The sequence below is a fragment of the Acipenser ruthenus genome, chromosome 27 (assembly GCF_902713425.1).
Source record: "Acipenser ruthenus chromosome 27, fAciRut3.2 maternal haplotype, whole genome shotgun sequence".
NCBI classification, from domain to species: Eukaryota; Metazoa; Chordata; class Actinopteri; order Acipenseriformes; family Acipenseridae; genus Acipenser; species Acipenser ruthenus.
The window spans coordinates 10,777,360-10,796,747 of NC_081215.1; the positions used below are offsets into that span (position 1 = coordinate 10,777,360).

At 44.3% G+C, this 19,388-nt stretch overlaps 1 protein-coding gene across 1 annotated transcript; it reads left to right on the forward strand.

Annotated features, from left to right (window-relative positions):
• The first annotated feature begins 49 nt into the window (after positions 1-49).
• LOC117426073 (serine/threonine-protein kinase PINK1, mitochondrial-like) lies at positions 50-18,595 on the forward strand. Its single transcript, XM_034043339.3, has 8 exons — positions 50-529; positions 3,430-3,708; positions 4,196-4,299; positions 13,381-13,563; positions 14,710-14,873; positions 15,788-15,915; positions 16,402-16,638; positions 17,158-18,595. The coding sequence occupies exons 1-8, from the start codon at positions 173-175 to the stop codon at positions 17,416-17,418; spliced, it is 1,713 nt and encodes a 570-aa protein (XP_033899230.2). The 5' UTR covers positions 50-172; the 3' UTR covers positions 17,419-18,595.
• The last annotated feature ends 793 nt before the right edge of the window (positions 18,596-19,388 follow it).

Genomic DNA, 19,388 nt, shown 5'->3' on the forward strand with positions numbered 1-19,388 from the left:
AAACAGGTGCTCTGTAATGTGTGCTTATTTTAGACTGTTGTTATGTCATGTGACGTGGGGGACTTTGCGATAAGCCAGTTTATTTTGTGTGTCCTTGGACTTCCCGTCATCAGCAAACTCGATTCAAGACTGCATTGTGTTTACAGTAAAACGGGGGCTTCTGGCGCCAAACATGTCTGTCAAACATGCTATTGGCCGTGGGCTGGAGCTGGGACGCTCGGTACTGCAGCTCGGGCTTCTGAAACCAGCGGCCCGGGTTGCAGCTAAGTTCCGAGGAGAGCGACTCAGGCTAGGCCAACCCTCCAGTCGAGTACAGCCTCAGACTTTCCTGCCGGGTCGTTATCGGTATTACCGAGTGTCTCTCAGCGGGCTTGCGGCTCAGCTGCACCGGCGGGTCTTCTGGAGGATTCCCGGTTCGGGCGCCCCCAGGAACAGAGCTGTGTTTTTGGCTTTCGGGATGGGCTTGGGTCTTATTGAACAACAGCTGGAAGAAGACAGAAAGGTCGCCGCGACATGTCAGGACATTCAGGTATGGCCTTGTTTTGTTTACAAGTTTGGGACAGGAGGGGGCAGATTTGCACTGAACCACCTGAGTTAGTTTGGGGAAAAAAAGCCTGCATAGAAACACAGGGACCCCGCAATAACGCGTGTTCTTTATGTACATTTTCTACATGGGAAAGTACCAAAATCATGTTTTGTTGTTTTCATAAAAAATAAAACAAAAATTGTGTAGCCGCAACCCAAGCTAACGTTTTGAAATGTTTCCCAAATACAATAACGACACGCATTTTTTAACACAAATAACAACATTATTTAAATGCAAAGCATAGTTTTGATGATAGACACATTAAAATGCCTACATTTTAAAATACAAAATACACATTTAAGACCTGTAGATTTCATAGTACAGTATGCGACGGCAGTTTTGTATTAAAAATGAAATGGCACCGATCACCTAAAGGGAACTCCTGGTTACACTTGAAAATACATTCTTCAGGTAATCTGTTTACTGCAGTTTAAGTGCACTGCACAGTATCAGGATGGCAGACAAACACTCACAAGAACATTTGAAAATACTGTAACGATCGGTGGTCTCCGTTTCCTCTCAAACGAACAGACAGCAGACAGGTAGTGAAATCAACTCGACTTTATTTATTTTTAACAAACTCTAAAGGTCCCTGTCGGCTAAGACCCACACCAATAAAATGAAACCTCTCTGTTTCTTGTATCCCCCTTTCAGTTTCTCTATCTCTCTGCTCACACTGCCGCTTCCAGCTCTCTCTCTGTCTCTCTCTCAACCACACACTACTCTTCTCCTCCCCCCTCGACACCCCCCCCATCATGCACACCAACCAATCCTTGCGCTCTACCAGCCTGCATGCCCTCCTGACCTGGCATAGCGCAACCTAACCTCGGTTAGGTCTGATTGGCTAACTATACACAAGTCCCGCTCCTCCCCCCGTGGCGTGGGCTCGCCTCACAATACACAGAACACGAACAAGACGCACAACAAACACATGTCCCTTCAATTTGGCCAGGTCGCTACACTGCCCCCCCCCCCCCCCCCCCCCAGTCTCTTGCCCCCGAGGGAACACATAGTCCTGGAAGCGACCTGGTCTCCGACGAAGACTCCGAGGCCGGATAGGAGTCTCAGTGGACAAGGGCGGGGATTGGACAGGGGCAGGTGAAGGGGAGGACTGAGGGCTTGACAGGGAGTCTGGGGATAGAGACGGGGTCGGTGCCTGGGCGAGGGTCTCAGGAGCAAAAAAGGGAGATGCAGGGACCAGGGCGGGGACAAGGGGAGTCGGAGTAGAGGGGGCTCTTCCCAGGTAGGGGGCCATCCGGTCATGGTGGAGGATGACATGGCGGCCCTGGGGTGGCATCTTGATGTGGTAGACCACCTCGCCCATCCGCTTCACCACCTCGCAGGGACCCACCCACTTGCTCTCCAGCTTGGGGCAGCAGCCCCCTTTGTCCTCTTCGGGCTGTAAACCCATACCTTCTCTCCAGCGGCAAAGTGACATCCCCGGGCTTGGTTGTCATAGTTCCTCTTCTGCTGGTTACCAGCGGCTTGGAGCTGCCGCCAGGCGAAGCGATGTGCCTCCTCCAAACGATCCTGCAGTTGCCGAGCATACTCCGGTCCGGCAGGGGCAACTGGTGCATTGGGTGGTCGGCCGTAGGTGATCTCTGGGGGGGTGCGAAGCTCCCGTCCGAACATGAGGAGCGCCGGAGTACAGCCAGTGGATTCCTGTACTGCAGTGCGACAGGCCAGCAGCACCAGGGGCAGATGGAAGTCCCAGTCCGTCTGGTCTTCAGCTTTGGAGAGGGCAAGCTGAGCAGCCAGGGTCCGATTAAATCTTTCCACCAGACCGTCCCTTTGGGGATGCAGTGGGCTGGTGCGGGTCTTCTGGATTCCCAGACGGTTGCACATTTCTTGGAACACTTGCGCCTCAAAGTTCCGCCCCTGGTCGGAATGCAGATCCTCCGGGACACCGAACCGACTGAAGAACCCGTCCACCAAAGCCTTGCATACGCCTAGCCTTGCGTACGCCTCCGGCCACTTGGTGAAGTAGTCTGCGGACACCAATGTAGCGATCTTGATTCCCGCAGGCAGGTGCATCACACAGGGCGAGGCAGTCCACACACAGGCGGAGGGCGGACGCGAACCCAGGACCTCTCGCACTAAAGCATAGCGCAGATACCGCTATACAAAGGAGTCGGCTCCCTTGAAAGGAGCGTGTATCGGGCTTATGTCTTTGTGTGTGATTACGTCACCTACCAGCCCTGCTGCTGCCTTCCCCCGTGCACGCTACACTCTCCCGTGCCAGCCTCAGGTCCGCCCCGGACTTGCTAACCAGGCTACAGTCCGACGAGTGCGTGCCGGGGCACTTGCATCCCACTTCCTGACACCAATTGTAACGAGCAGTGGTTTCCGTTTCCTTTCAAACTAACAGACAGCAGACAGGTAGTGAAATCAACTCGACTTTATTTATTTTAAACTCTAAAGGTCCCTATCGGCTAAGACCCACGCCAATAAAATGAAAACTCTCTGTTTCTTGTATCCCCCTTTCAGTTTCTCTATCTCTCTGCTCACACTGCCGCTTCCAGCTCGCTCTCGCTCTCTCTCTCAACCACACACTACTCTTCTCCTCCCCCCTCGACACACCCCCCCGTCATGCACACCAACCAATCCTTGCGCTCTACCAGCCTGCATGCCCTCCTGACCTGGCATAGCGCAACCTAGCCTCGGCTACAAGGAGGTCTGCTTGGCTAACTATACACAAGTCGAGCTCCCCCCGGCGTGGGCTTGCCTCACAATACACAGAACACGAACAAGACGCACAACAAACACACGTCGCTACAATACGTTTGTCATTATGTTCTCAATAGAGGCATTCTAATGGTTTATTTCTTTCCTTTTCCTGAAAGGCACTTTTCCATAGCAAAGCAAAGAAACATGAGAGCCCACTAAAGTCCTTCACCACCGGCTACAAACTGGAGGATTACTGGATTGGACAGCAGATTGGGAAAGGCTGTAACGCTGCAGTGTATGAGGCTGCTGCTCCATTCGCTGCCCCCTGGAAACCTAAGCAAGCCTCCCATGTGCAGTCACCCCCCAGGGGGGAAGCGTTCCTGGACACCAGCCTCCCTCTGACAAACCATCCAGCTCGGCTCCCGCTGGCTGTGAAAATGATGTGGAATATCGGGGTTGGTGTCGTTTAAAACAACCCATAATACAGCATTATTATAGAGCTTCAACTGTATTAGAAACACCTGTAACCAATCAGGAAATACATCATAACAATGACTGCAACATGTGTGCATGTATAAACAACACAATAGAACATGTATGAGACTGTATGTGTACAGGGACAAGACTGAAGAAATGTGGAAAATTAAATACAAAAGTGGTTTGTGCTCTACACTTACTATTATGCACACACTAAAGCTAACCTATATATTTTCATGCATATTTTTGACAACAGTTAAATGTTTTGGAAAAATTCTAAATGTTTTAAACAACTATTAACAACTTATTTTTACAATTGAGTTTTAAATGTTGAAACTGGAGAGAAAATAGTATTGAGCAATTGAGAGATCTGATGCAGAGGGTTTTTTTGTTTTTTTTTGTGGATCTGATCCACACAATGCTTTGCAATATGTTACAGATTGCTCTGTGTGTTCCCTATTGCAGGCAGGGTCTTCCAGTGAGTCTATCCTGAGAGCCATGGGTCAGGAATTGGTTCCAGCTCCTCTCCTTGCTATGAACAGTGAGAGAGGAACAGCTGCACTAAACGGGTGAGCTGTGTGTAATGCAATATCATATCACATTATGTTGCCTTTGAGTTAAAAATTAAATAAAACTTTTTTTTTGTGAAAATGGTGAAAGATTGCAAATACAGTTACTGTATATTCAAATGTCAATTAGGACTTTTCTATACTGTATATTAGAGAAGTCATGCCAAGACTTGTGATTGTTCAATGTAGTTCATGGATTTGAACAGATCACTAATATATTTCTCGTTTTCTTAGCACCCCTGACATTTTATGTTATTATTATTTATTTAAGGGCTATTCCAGCGTTGTGGATGTGACATTTGCACACAATGTAAGTTTGTTACCATACACCAGGGCTCCTTTAATGAATTAAAGAAACATTCTAGATGATTTAGATAAAGGGCTTTTTAAACTGTGTCTGTTAAAATTCCATGGTTCAAAGTCTCATAAAAAATGTTTTGTTGCCCAAAGAAACAATCGTTATGGATGTGACAGAAATGGCTGAGCATTGCTGGATCACTTTACATGTTCTCAAAAGTCTGTGAATTGTGGGACCTTGTTGAAGGGTGGTGGGTGATTCACTGACACACAGGAGACGGAAGGTGTACTTGAAGCACCGCACAGGTGCCCAGTTTTATTGTGCCGGGTGTACTTTTTCTTTTAGCCTGCAGAGGGCGCTGTTCACTGTGGTCTGCCTACCAGCAATGATACAAACAGAACCACGGAAATACCAGATGCGGTACAGAACAAGTGCGGGCGCACTTACAAGTGCTCAAACAATAATTCACAAACCAAAGGCGAAAGTAAAAAGGAAAATAAAACACAGTAACAAAACTACAAATAAAAGGTGCTGCACTTCGGCAGCGTTACCCCAGCCGTCGCTAGCCGCACGGCCCGGGTCTCCGTCCTACTCTGACCGTCTCCTCAGTCTACCCTAGAACTACACAGGGGGTCTGCCCACGGGTTCCCCACTAATATTAAGTTTACTTTCCGTTTTCTTTTTGTTCCCGGTTTTCTCTCGGTCCCGGCTGTTCCCAGCTCTCGACCCGAGCTCCCGTACTTCCCAGTACGTCTTTTAAAAGGGCAGATCTGAGGAAACAGTGGAGTATTATTTTATAGGGCTAGCAATCCCCCCAAGACCCGCCTTTCAGCCACTCCGAGAGAAGAAAAGCCCACACACCCTCTTTCCCACCTCTCCGTGTCACTGCCGTGACTGACAGGCGGGTATTGGACGACTGCTGCCCTCTTCCTGCAGCACTAAGAATACGCCAGCAGAGTCAGCACAGGTCTCCCCCTGTTACAGACCTGCACCCAAAACCTTCACTGTAATGTTGTAAGAAAGACTTGGCTTCTCCTCAAAATCATATTAATGAATATATCAGGTTTTTAATATTTTAATAGTACAACCCGAAGTCCAGCGTTCTGGATGTGACACAGCGTTCTGAAATGTAATCAAGAAATTAAAAATAAAACTTTAAATGGACATTTGTCCACTATATATATATATATATATATATATATATATATATATATATATATATATATATATATGTATATATATATATATATGTATATATATATATATATATATATGTATATATATAATTTATTTATTTATTTGTTTTAATATCGTGAAATATAAATAATTATGATTACACTTGATTTAATTTGTTATGTACACATTACATTTCGCATATGGGACACGAGATAAGATGGTAAGGTTTCAGTGAAAAATCTGGCAGGACTGACAAGATTAATAAACATTGTATTATAATATTTTATATTTTGCTAATTAAGAATATAATTAAATATACCTCTAATGAGATTCTCTTGATGTTGAATGTAGAAGGATCTTCTGTGTAAGAATGCAGTGTTCTCCGACAGCTTTCTGAACTGCTGATAAATTATCACATAACGTGTCAACAGTGACAGAGTGAGAGACAGAGAGACCAGAACAGGAAAGTTTGTTTGTTTGTACCTTTGCCCCTTTGTGGACACATGCTACAAGTAGTTAAAAATTGAGACAAAACTTGAATTATTAAATAAAAGCATGTAAACTGGTATACCAAATAAAATTTAATAAAAAAAAAAAACGTCTTGAAGTGCGTCCTGAATTGTAATAATAATGTGATGTAAAATTAAACTTGAAATCCAAGTGCTTTGAATGAAGTGACAGAACTAACACCCTGATGTCACTTTGGTCTAAAGGTATGTGTATTTGGGCGATCTTAAATCAATGAAGATTTGTATACCTTGCGTGTAGTATACACATGTTTTTAGCACATTGCCACTAACTTTGTCAATTTAACTAGCGGCACTTCACAGTGCGAGATGTTTTACTAAGGAGGAGCGTTAACATGAACAGAGGAATGTAAGCTCAGCAGATGACAGAAAACACTTTAATACCCATTAAAATGACAGACACAAATCTTTGGTATTGTGATTTGTTTATATGGTCTCATGGCAGTTTGCTGTGGTGTTCTTTAGTGATTTTGCTTGTCCATGATAAGACCTGTGATTTCTTTGCAATCTCATCAAGCTTACTACCAGTCACGTCCATAACAGGCACGTCCATGACACTAATCTGGGCACTTAATATTAAGAAAGGGTCAACGTTTTTATTCCAGAACATACATTTTAAAAAGTTAGCTTTGCAGAGAAAGTTTGAAAACAATATAATGTAGTATACAACTTTTATAAAAACTTTACCAAGAAAATGTTATGGATGTGTGTGACGGAAATATAATGAGTTCTGGTCGTAAATCTCCCTCTCGACCTGTGAGGATACAAAGTAGCGAAAGGGAAAGGCTTTGGACAGGTTGTCCTGACAGTTCATTCCCTGGGTCGGGAAGTCAATCAGCCTGGAAAAAGACTAGACTCCAGTGCGAGAATGTATTGACCTGGAAGGTAAACGAGGTAGCAGCTGCAGGCAATAGAGTCAGCTGTAATCGTTTACCAAGGGGTCATGCATAATCGCATAAAAGGGGCTGAAGAATTGTAAATCTTTTCCTTCGCTTGGGTTTTGACGTGGAAACTGGAAGGACCGGGAGATTGCCCAAAATAATTAAAAGAAAAGAATTTGTGAGTGTTTTGTTTGTTTGTCTGTTTAGTAATTGTCTGTGTTTGTTATCACCAGACGGCTAAACACAAATCCGGAGCTGTCGCCAAGGGCCAGCACGAAACCGGATCACCACTGTTTCACTAAAAAGCACGTATTATATAGTACTTCACCACAAGCACTGAGAGCACTCACTTTGGAACAGTGATCGTGTGTGTCTAATTGTGTGTGTTTTGTACCGTGTTTTTTCATTTGCGGGACTGCAACCCTTTGTTTCATCACTGCGCAATACACATTGTTGTGTATTGCCAGCTCTTTATTATTTACTGGCAGGTCATCAGACCATTGGATTATAAACCATTAAAACATTTTCACCCGTACTTTGTTGTCTATGTGATTCTTGGAATTACGGTATCTGCACTGCACCTGCTATACACCTGCTACCACTTACCACTTTGCCACACATGGTGTCAGTGTGGGATGGATCGCAACGCGCTAGAGGAGCTGCTGGAGGCACTGGAGAGCAGACGGGACGCAGAGGAGAGAAGGAGAGAGAAGCGCTACAACGCGCTCATTGAACGGGTAGGACTGGCATTGTCCACAGTGCCAGCCCCTACTGCAGCACCAGCGATGTCGGCACCGAAGGCTCGGGCGATGAAGATGTCGGCGGAGGACGACCCAGAGGTTTACTTGGTGGCGTTTGAAAGGATGGCTACCACCGCGTCATGGCCGCGGGAGTTCTGGGCAAGCCAGCTGGGACCCTGCCTGCAGGGAGGCTCAGGCAGCCTACCAGGCCATGAGCGACCTCAACGCCGCCAGCTACGACCTGGTCAAACAGGCCATTCTCCGCCGCCTCAACATAATGGCAGAGACCCACCGGGTTGGGTTTAAGGAGTACCGAAGATCCCAGGAGACACGCCCCAGGGTGGTTGCAGAGCGGTTATGTGACCACATGGTGCACTGGCTGACCCCTGAGAAGAAAAACAACGTGCAAATGGGGGAAGCAATAGTGGTGGAGCAGTTCTGCCATGTGGTCGGCGGCGATACCCAGGCTTGGATACGGCGCCACAACCCCGACACCCTGGAGGGCGCTGTGAAACTGGCCGAGGACTACGAGGACTCCCTAGTTTCTGCCCGGACCGGGATACTGTCGGCTCCTGCCCTTCGGGAACAGCCGACCCTCACCTCTCTCTTCTCCAACACCACCACCATCAGTCCCGGGACCCAGACCTCCGAGACCGCCGACCCCAATGGGCCACCTTGCCTCCCCTCCATGGAGACCAAGGTTGGCCCCCAGCAGGGGTAGAGGTGCTGCCCCTGCCCAGTTGCCATACCAGCAGCGGGATAGACACTTAACCACTGTTTCCTCTGTCCCCCCGATTTGTTTTAGGTGCAACCAACAGGGACATCTGGCCAGGTCATGCCCCGCTGCCATGGAGTGTGACGTGGCCGCATGTAATTGGGCACCTGAGATAAGTTAGTGTGGGGAAAACGGTCGGGAGGGGCCTTGTATGATTGATGTGGTTTTAGGCAATGTGAAAACCCACGCATTAGTGGACACGGGATGTGAGCAAACCTTGATTAGAACAGCTCTCTTGGGCGGTGTGTCGTGGCGGCCACGAGGTCAGGTGGCCATCTCCTGTATCCATGGAGACACGGCGGCATACCCCACACTAAAAGTATATCTATCAGTAGGACCGATAAAACGTCACCTGGTAGTAGGGGTGGCGGAAAGGTTGCCACACCCAGTTATTCTGGGCCGAGACTGGCCAAAATTTAAAGAACTAATGCAAATAATGGCAGTCTCAGCCGCACATGTAAACGTGGCAGAAGAAAAGAAAAGGGAACAGATTGGTGATGTGTTTCCTTTTCAAGCTGAAATGTTTTCTCCTATTTTCCGTCCTAGAAAAACAAATAAGGAGAGACGGACCGCAAAATGGTAGGGAGCATCCCTGAGACAAGGCTGGGGTCTGGTGGGAGAGTGCTTGAATGGTAACAAACGCCAGTCAAAAGGAGTCGGAACGCAGTGTGACCGAGAGGGCGAGGTTAATGGGCCATCCAGGGCAGATGTTACTCCGGCCCCTCTCAATATACCGGACATGTGGCACTCAAGCGCGGACATAGTGTGGGGCCAACATAATGACCCGTCACTAGTGCACGCTTGGGGGCAGGTCCGGTCTATTGAAGGTAAGGATGTTGATGGCGCTGGGGCGCTAGTATATCCACACTTCAGTATCAAGGGGCGATTACTATATAGGGTAAATCTAGCCGCGGGCACAGGACAGCCTGTAACACAATTGTTGGTTCCCCCGTCTTGTCGGACCGAGGTCATGAGGCTGGCGCATGATATCCCTTTTGCGGGGCACCTCGGAGCTGACAAGACAAGGGAGCGGATATTGGCTCGATTCTATTGGGTAGGTCTTCATACTGATGTGTCGAAATATGTAGCCACATGCCCAGACTGCCAGCGAGTAGCGCCGGGTCGAGTGCGCCCCGCCCCTTTGGTTCCACTGCTGATTATTTCCAATCCTTTTGAACGCATTGCAATGGACATAGTGGGCCCTCTGCTACCTTCTGACTCTGGGTATACGCATATATTAGTAGTGGTAGATTATGCAACGCGATACCCAGAGGCAGTTCCATTGAGGTCCACTAGTGCTGCTGCAATAGCCACCGAGTTAGTACAGATTATGGCGAGAGTAGGGATCCCCAAAGAGATCTTGACTGATCATGGAACCAATTTTCTGTCTAACACGTTACAGCAGGTATATAAAATATTAAAAATACGTCCCATCAGGACGTCTGTTTATCATCCACAGACGGACGGTTTGGTGGAACGTTTCAATCGGACCTTGAAGTCGATGCTGAGACGGTTTGTAACGCAAGAGCAAAAACATTGGGCATCGCTCCTTCCCTACCTCCTTTTTGCAGTGAGAGAGGTGCCACAGAGTTCGACAGGGTTCTCCCCCTTCGAGCTCTTGTATGGCCGACAGCCTCGCGGCATCCTCGATCTGTTGAGAGAGGGGTGGGAAGAGCACAAAGGCTCCTCCAAAAATGTAGTGAAGCATGTGCTTCTACTAAGAGATCGCCTAGATTTGGTCGGTCGTTTGGCCCAGGACAACCTCAGATCGGCTCAGCACCGACAACAGCAGCATTACAACTAAAATGCACTAATTCGAACCTTTCGACCAGGAAATGAGGTAATGCTGCTGCTTCCCTCCTCAGAATCCAAGTTATGTGCTAAATGGCAGGGGCCATATGAAGTGATTCGGGCTATAGGAAAGGTGAATTATGAAATTAAACGGCCCGATCACCGTAATGAACGTGAAATTTATCATGTCAGTTTATTAAAGCCCTGGCAGGCAAGGGAGGTCTTGTTTATAGCCCCAGGCAACATAGAGGATGATTTAGGCCCCTGTCCAGAGACTCCTAGCACAAAAATCATTCCGAAGGGGGAACAATTGGTTCCAGACCAGCAACGGGAGCTACGTAAGCTTATTGAGGAATTCAGCGATGTTTTTTCTGACTTGCCCGGCAGAACTAATTTGGTTGAATATGACATTATCTCTCCACCAGGTGTCATCGTGCGGGAGAGACCTTACCGGATCCCAGAAAGTCGACGAAGTGGCGTTCGCAAAGAGGTATGGGACATGCTCGAACTTGGGGTGATTGAACCTTCCAGGAGCGAGTGGTGCAGTCCTATTGTCATAGTGGCTAAGAAAGACGGCACCAACCGCTTCTTCGTGGATTTCAGGAAGGTAAACGCTATTGCCAAGTTCGATGCGTATCCTTTGCCTCGGGTCGACAAACTTTTAGACAGACTGGGTAAGGCGAGGTTTATCTCCACTTTGGACCTGACGAAGGGATACTGGCAGATCCCTTTAACCCGCAGTTCTAGAGAGAAAACCGCATTTTCAACACCAGAGGGGCTGTTTCACTTTAAAACCATGCCGTTTGGGCTACATGATGTGGTCATTTACAGCTCCACCTGGCGAGAGCATTTGGCTAGGATTGCAGCCATCCTTCATTCTCTAAGGGTAGCCCGGCTGACAGCTAACTTGAGAAAATGTGCGTTTGCCAAGACAGAGACTCAATATTTGGGATTTTTAATGTGGAATGGAAGGGTGAGACCTGTAGTCACTAAAATCCAGGCTTTGGTTGATGCAGCGATCCCCAAAACCAAGACTCAGGTGAGGTCACTGCTGCTTAGCCGGTTATTACCGCCACTTTATCCCCGAGTATGCCACAGTGGTTAACCCTTTAGTTGACCTCACCAAAAAGAGTGCTCCAAATTTAATTAAGTGGTCAGCTGAGTGTCAGGGGGCGTTTGATACTATTAAGCGTAGACTTTGCCAGGCCCCACTCTTATCACCCCAGATTTCACCAAAAGATTCATCCTCCACACCGACGCCTCGGATGTGGGTTTGGGTGCAGTCTTGTCTCAAAAGGTAGATGGAGTAGAACACCCGATACTGTACATCAGTAAAAAAAATGCTACCTCAGGAACGCAACTACTCCGTAGTCGAAAAGGAGCGTTTGGCCATCAAATGGGCTACTCACTCTTTACGATATTACCTGCTGGGACACTCATTTCATCTTGTCACAGACCACACCCCACTCAGGTGGTTAAGTACAATGAAGGACAGCAATGCCCGGATAACTCGGTGGTATCTGGCGTTGTAGCCCTTCATGTACCATATGGTACACCGTGCAGGGAAAGACCATCAAAATGCGGATTATTTTTCCCGGGAGGGGGGAGTAATGGGAAAGATAGATTCAGCCGAGTGTTCCTTCGGCTCCACTCTGAGCGGTGGGATATGTGACGGAAATATAATGAGTTCTGGTCGTAAATCTCCCTCTCGACCTGTGAGGATACAAAGTAGCGAAAGGGAAAGGCTTTGGACAGGTTGTCTGACAGTTCATTCCCTGGGTCGGGAAGTCAATCAGCCTGAAAAAAGACGAGACTCCAGTGTGAGAATGTATTGACCTGGAAGGTAAACGAGGTAGCAGCTGCAGGCAATAGAGTCAGCTGTAATCGTTTACCAAGGGGTCATGCATAATCGCATAAAAGGGGCTGGAGAATTGTAAATCTTTTCCTTTGCTTGGGTTTTGACGTGGGAACTGGAAGGACCGGGAGATTGCCCAAAATAATTAAAAGAAAAGAATTTGTGAGTGTTTTGTTTGTTTGTCTGTTTAGTAATTGTCTGTGTTTGTTATCACCAGACGGCTAAACACAAATCCGGCGCTGTCGCCAAGGGCCAGCACAAAACCGGATCACCACTGCACTGCCGTCACGAATAAACATTGTTATCAGCACCTGTTTCACTAAAAGCACGTATTATATAGTACTTCACCACAAGCACTGAGAGCACTCACAGTGATCGTGTGTGTCTAATTGTTTGTACCGTGTTTCATTTGCGGGACTGCAACCCTTTGTTTAATCACTGCGCAATACACATTGTTGTGTATTGCCAGCTCTTTATTATTTACTGGCAGGTCATCAGACCATTGGATTATAAACCATTAAAACATTTTCACCCGTACTTTGTTGTCTGTGTGATTCTTGGAATTACGGTATCTGCACTGCACCTGCTATACACCTGCTACCACTTACCACTTTGCCACAATGTGGCATTTGGTTTTATTTAAACACTATTATTTTGAATCGCTGTAAAATATGTTCCTTTATCTCAAGAAAATGTAATATTAGTAACTTGGTATTACATACCCATAGAGTCAAAATGTGACATTTACAAATGTGTAACTAAAACATTTATCCTAGCATTGATACCTGAAATGTATGGAAGTCGGACTTCAAAATGTTTCTGGGTTTTTTTAACAGTAACTTTAAATGTCTGTAAAGAAAAGGCACAAACTGAACAAAAATAATACAGCGTTCATAAATATACACCCTTTTTTATCATGCCATGGTCACTTTATCATGGAATATCATGAAATTGCCCTTAATGCTATTTTAACTTCCATTTTGTAATCTGACTTGTTGAGAACGTTTAGAGATGTCTTATTTCTGGAGCTCTTTTCAGGCAATTTGGCTGCATCAGGAAGAAGCTGGAGCCTCATCCCAATGTAATCCAGGTTTTCCGAGCTTTTACTGCGGATGTGCCTCTGCTGCCTGGTGCCTTGGCTGATTATCCTGATGTGCTGCCTGCCAGAATCAATCCAGCTGGCATCGGACACAACCGCACTCTCTTCTTAGTAATGAAGAAGTAAGCAATTGAAGACTCTTTGAATACTGGATAAACCTACATATTGCAAGGTTATGTCTGTGTATGTGGGTAATATCTGTACAATATAGCCAAACTTAGACCAATTATTTCCGTATCTGATGCCGAGAGACCAATGCATGCCTTTGTTTGATCTAGAGTTGATTATTGTAATGCACTTTTTTTTTGGTGTCCTAAAATGTGTAGTAACCCACTTGCAGCTTGTTCAGAATACCGGCGCTAGAATTCTGACTAACCAGGAAAGATGAACAGATTACCACTGTTCTGGCCTCTTTACACTGGCTCCCTTTGCAGTATATAATTGATTTTAAGAGTTTGCTGTTAACTTATAGGATTAGCACCTAGTTATTTGCAGGAGTTACTTACCCCGTGTGGGGTCACCTGACCCTGGGAGGTAGGGCTTTTTCTTGTAGAGCCCCTGAATTATGGAATGCTTTGCCTTTGTTTGTCAGGGAAGCTGGGACCGTTACAGTTTTCAAGTCAAGACTAAAAACGCACTTTTATAAAAATGGCTTTCTTATCTTGGTGGGTTTTAATGTAACTTTAAAATTGCTGCTTTTGTATTGTTTACTGTTATTTAAATGGACTGAGTGTGGCAATTGTATGTGTAACATGCTATACAAATGTATGATGGTTTGTTCTTTTTTTTCCTGCTATGTACTGTACAGTGCTTTGCAATACTTTTGTATAAAAAGCGCTGTATAAATGCAATAAATAAATAACAAGTAGAAGTGAATAGACTGAGGCTGAAAGCAGGTCAATTGTATGAATATTGAGAATACATCACTGTATAAACTCAGTATGGTACGGTTGTTGTATGAATTGGGTGATGAGTTTTGGAATACAGAAGGCAAAAGGTATGCTCTGACTAACTGAAAGATCCTCAGCAGTCTGTAATAAAAAGCATGAGTTATTAAATCATAATTGCCAAACACATTTTTATCGGAATCTAATTTCTTAGTATGGAACAGTGTAAAAAAAGAATGAAATCCAAAATGTTGACATCGATGCATGTCCACTGGGGGCTTGCTTAGACCACCAAACTGGAACCGAGGCCTTCAGAAGTGAAAGGCGTGAGTTGAGAAAGGCCTCTTAGCTGTTTAAAGTGCTGTGTTTGTGTGCTTGCAGCTACCCCTGCACTCTGCGGCAGTCCCTGCAAGTTTCGCCTCCTGATAACAGGGAGGCGATTCTGCTGATTCTGCAGCTGCTAGAAGGAGTGGATCATCTAAACAGACAAGGAATCGCTCACAGAGACCTAAAATCTGACAACATCCTGCTGGAGCGTGATTCAGGTCAAAAAGAAAATAAATACAGAAATAACTCCAGTAATATTTAGCATGCTGTGTTAATAATAATTTCAGGAATATTTAGCACGCTGTGTTTCTAATAGTTCCAGTAATATTGAATACGCTGTGTTTGTGTTTCTGGCGATACGGAGTACAGCAGACTCTCATTAACCCAAATGAGTCGGGTCTGGACCCTGTTCAGATTAGTGATGTGATTGGTTGAATGTAATCTGTACAGTACTAAACATGACTTGTTTAGTCTTTTTGTTTTTGATACTTCCATTTCATCAAATATCAGTGGTTTCTACAGCTGCTATGAGCCTGCATTTCATTGCAATGGAGTGATTCTCAGTAAAGATCATTTCCAATTATCGAGTCTACTGTACTGTATGAACCATGTTTTAGATCAGTTCAGTTACACTAATACTGCAAGTATCTTGGTCTCTTGTGTACAGAATTGCTTTTAAATGGTGATGTGAGTGTACAGAATTTGCTTTGAAAGGGAACATATTTAAATGTGCATTGTAGTCCTGAATGCAGAAGCTGTGAATATGAGGAGACCCTGTTTATATGTACATGCATGGATCCTTTAGCGTTTGTCATATATCTGGAGATCCAATACGCATTTGTAATGAAGTTTGGGAGAATCAGAAACTGTGGATATACAGAGGCTCCTGTCTGTCAATCTCACTTCTATATTCTTACGTGACACATTTATACAGAACAAGTTACTGCTTATCAAAAGGATAATGAACTGAGAGTGTCAGAGCCTGGGAATGTATCAAAGCATCTGTTTGTCCGGCTGTACATTCCTAGGCTTGTCCTATTTGTACATGCTGTGAATGCAGTTTCCATGCTGAGTTTGTATGCACAGAGGAGAGGGGTTATGTGTGTTCCTGACATACTTGTTGTGTTTTCAGTTGGCAGACCACGCCTGGTGATCACAGATTTTGGCTGCTGTCTGGCTGAGCAGCACTTGTGGTTGAAGCTGCCCTTTAACAGCTACTGTGTCGATAGGGGTGGAAATGCTTGCCTCATGGCACCTGAAGTAAGTACTTCACACTACGGTTTCTTCCCTTTGTGAAACTGTGCCAATCAGCTAATGTAAACAGGCGCTAGAAATGAGATCTGCAAGCTGCTATCATTTAGAGAAAACTCCTTTTTTTTCTAAATGATGCTTTTGGTACACTGATAACATTTTAAAAGAGACATCTAAAATGCCTCTACTCTATTTTCAACATTGGCATAAAGGCAACAAGTTGAAATTAATTTAATAGGATTACAAAGCAACAATGGGGTTGCCTATAATTGCTAGGTTTTTTTTTTTGCTATATCATAGTTTAAAATGTCAGAACATTTGACAGTTGTTTTGGTTATTGCCTTCATCAGTGTTCAGCTTTTCCCGTCATAAGATCTTAATACTGCAAAAGGTATTAGCCGAAACATGTTTTACTTAGTCTCTTATAGTTGTATTAGTGTTTGAAGTTCTAGATGGATAGTTTTGATTTGTAATTACCCTTTTTTGGATGTTCAGGTTGCATCTGCAGTCCCAGGTCCTGGTGTTGTCATTGACTACAGCAAGGCAGACGTCTGGGCAGTGGGTGCTATTGCCTATGAAATCTTTGGGCTGCCCAACCCCTTCTGTACTCCAGGCCCAGAGGTACTAGAAAGCAGGACTTACCAGGAGAAGCAGCTCCCCCCGCTGCCCAGCACTGTGCCTCCTGAAGCCCGGCTCGTGGTAAAACTGCTGCTGCGCAGAAATGCAAACAAGGTGGGAATCTCTTCACTTAAATGTGTATTTCAACCCCCCCCCCCCCTCCCCCCATGACCTTCTACATAGTGATGTGTTCATAGAGTTCTACACACATTGCTACTAAAAACAGAGGAGAGACACACAGGTTATTTGTATTGATCTTTATGCTTTCAACACAGCAGGCTCTATACAGGTCCATGAAAGATAATGCCTTGCTGACTGCTAATTCAGTATGGAAATAGAACCAGTAAACTAGCCTTGTGTGTATTAATATAAGACACAAACTATTTAATAACCATTTAGTAATATTTGGTACACAGCTACATCCTATGATGTTATTGCTTAAGTTCCGTTAACAGTGTTGGCCAGTCAAAATTAATCCATAATACACTTACGAGACCCACAGACTTCTATAAGTGGTTTATTATTGAAACCGTATTTATTGCAGAAGGCCTAGAAATTATAGAAGGTGATTCAAGTAGCCTCACACTACACTGTCATGGTCTAAATTGATCAACTATGTGTTTTGTGTTTTAGCGCCCAAGTGCTAGAGTTGCTGCCAATTTGCTCCACATTTGTCATTGGGTTGGAAATCTCCAGAATGTGGACAGAATGAAGATGCAGAAGATTGCTGACTGGCTTCTGTGCCGCTCCGCTGCTGCACTACTGCATGCTGGGTACAATGCTGGAAACATGGTGGAGGCAGAGCTGCAGAGAAACTTCCTCATCAATGTTGACTTGGGAGAGCTGCGAATGGCCATGGCTTTTCTGAGCTGCGAATGGCCATGGCTTTTCTGAAGTGCGAATGGCCATGGCTTTTCTGAAGTGTGAATGGCCATGGCTTTTCTGCAGGTAAACTTTAAATGTAGCCAGTGTTAAGATGGTGTATAAAAGTATTTAATTCTTGCAATAACACTACTTAAGAAATATTAAAAGCAACTAAATAAATGTAACTATGTTCAACTAGAAATCACGTTCAGTGTCTTCAATGAAAAAGACTTCTAGTCCAAAGGTTTGCCATTGAATATATTTAGTTTGTTTTAGTGCTTCCTGATTTTAGCACTTTTGAGTGTTTTATGTAAGTGATAAACCACAGTAAGTGTTGAATCTGTAAAATAATCCACCGTTTCGAGTGCCGTTAGGCACGAGACACTGGATTATTTTACAGATTCAACACTTACTGTGGTTTATCCCATTTAAAACATTTCTTCCTAATTGACAATTGTTCAATAATGAGAGTAATTGAACTCTAATTTGGTAATTGACATTTATTTATCCCATTGACACAGACGACATATTGTGTTATAAGTGAAGATATCAACGAGGACTTTGTTTTAAATTTAGATCTCAAAGGTGGCATTAGAAAAATAAAAAGAAGGAAAAAAACAAAGGAGAAAGCGGAAAGTAAGCGTTTTGCTGCACCTAAAACGGATGAAGAAGTTAATATCTTTGCAAGCGATCCATTTTCTGGAAGTACTTGCGCAAAATATAAATGGGTTGTGAATCTGTTTGAAGTTTGGTTAAATGAAAGGAATTCAAAAGCTGACTTTAAATCTGAGATGCGTGTAATTAGTGGAGATTTAGTCAATATGGATAATGCTACTTTGTCATACAGCCTTAGCTGTTTTGTGACAGAAGTAAGAAAATGTAACGGAGAGGAGTACTGTGGTAATTCACTATACAAACTTGTAATGTGTATACAGCATTTTAAGACTGCAGAGACGCACTTTAAGTTTGTTAAATGACCCAGAGTTTGAAAGTTTTCTCAGTGTTCTTGATGGGAAAATGAAACTTTTGGCCAAATCAGGAGTTGGTTTGCATAAAAAGAAAGCTAAAGTTATTTCCGAAGCACAAGAAAATATATTGTACTGTACTGTGTGCTGAAATTGGAAATCAATTATGTTTAAATGGTATAAAAGTATAGCTAATTGTTATTATAATTGCTACTTATTAAAGACACACACTTTTTTGTGAATTGTTTGTGACTGTGGTTTGTTAACGAATCCCCAGTTTTCTGTTAATTCGTAACTCAAAGTGTGGATACGTTTATCAACAATACATCTGCCCCGCACTCCCCTTCTCTTCAAAGCCACACTGCCACTTTAGTTAGACGATTCGTAGATATAATCCACTGAAAGATCAAAGGGTGACGTCACAAATGTTTTAAAGTTATGAATGGAATAACACAAACAAAGTTACAAATTTAAATACATTGTATTTTGTTGCTTTGTCTAAACTGTCTTGTTGCTAAGTTCTCAATTAGATTATCTACAGGTTCAAGAAAAGAAAGATCTGGTCTTGCCCCTCAATCCACCATCTCTAGTTCGCCGGTAGAGTACATGCACTTGTATATTTGACAAAGGCTTCTAGAAATTCTAGTGGAGTAGCACAGCCCATTAGTGTGTGAATCTAGTAGAAATTCAGCCTGGTCAGTATAGGACAGTTGAATCCAGGGCAGGGAACCTCTTGATAGAGCACTTTACCTTTTGTAAAGAGAAAGCATTGCAAGTTCTCATCTTGAAAGTCTATTAATATATCATTTATTTTATTTTGCCATCTGATCAATGCAAATCACCTCCAGTTCAAAACCGAGCTTTGTTGGAGCTTTTGGGATACTTTGTAAGTGGTGATTTATTGAGTGGAGAAGAAACACTCCTCTAAACAGGACCATACAGTGGGAGATCTGTTTTGTCTGTATGCCACACATACGGTACATGTTTACATACTGTATATACAGAGAAGCCTTGATAAAGTTATGAAATTTGAAG

Bases quoted from the DNA above. Each gene is read 5' to 3' on its own strand.
- LOC117426073 (XM_034043339.3), top strand. From the start codon at position 173: ATGTCTGTCAAACATGCTATTGGCCGTGGGCTGGAGCTGGGACGCTCG. The intron at 530-3,429 runs GTATGGCCTTGT...TTTTCCTGAAAG, and splicing joins CGACATGTCAGGACATTCAG to GCACTTTTCCATAGCAAAGC. The intron at 16,639-17,157 runs GTGGGAATCTCT...TTTGTGTTTTAG, and splicing joins TGCGCAGAAATGCAAACAAG to CGCCCAAGTGCTAGAGTTGC.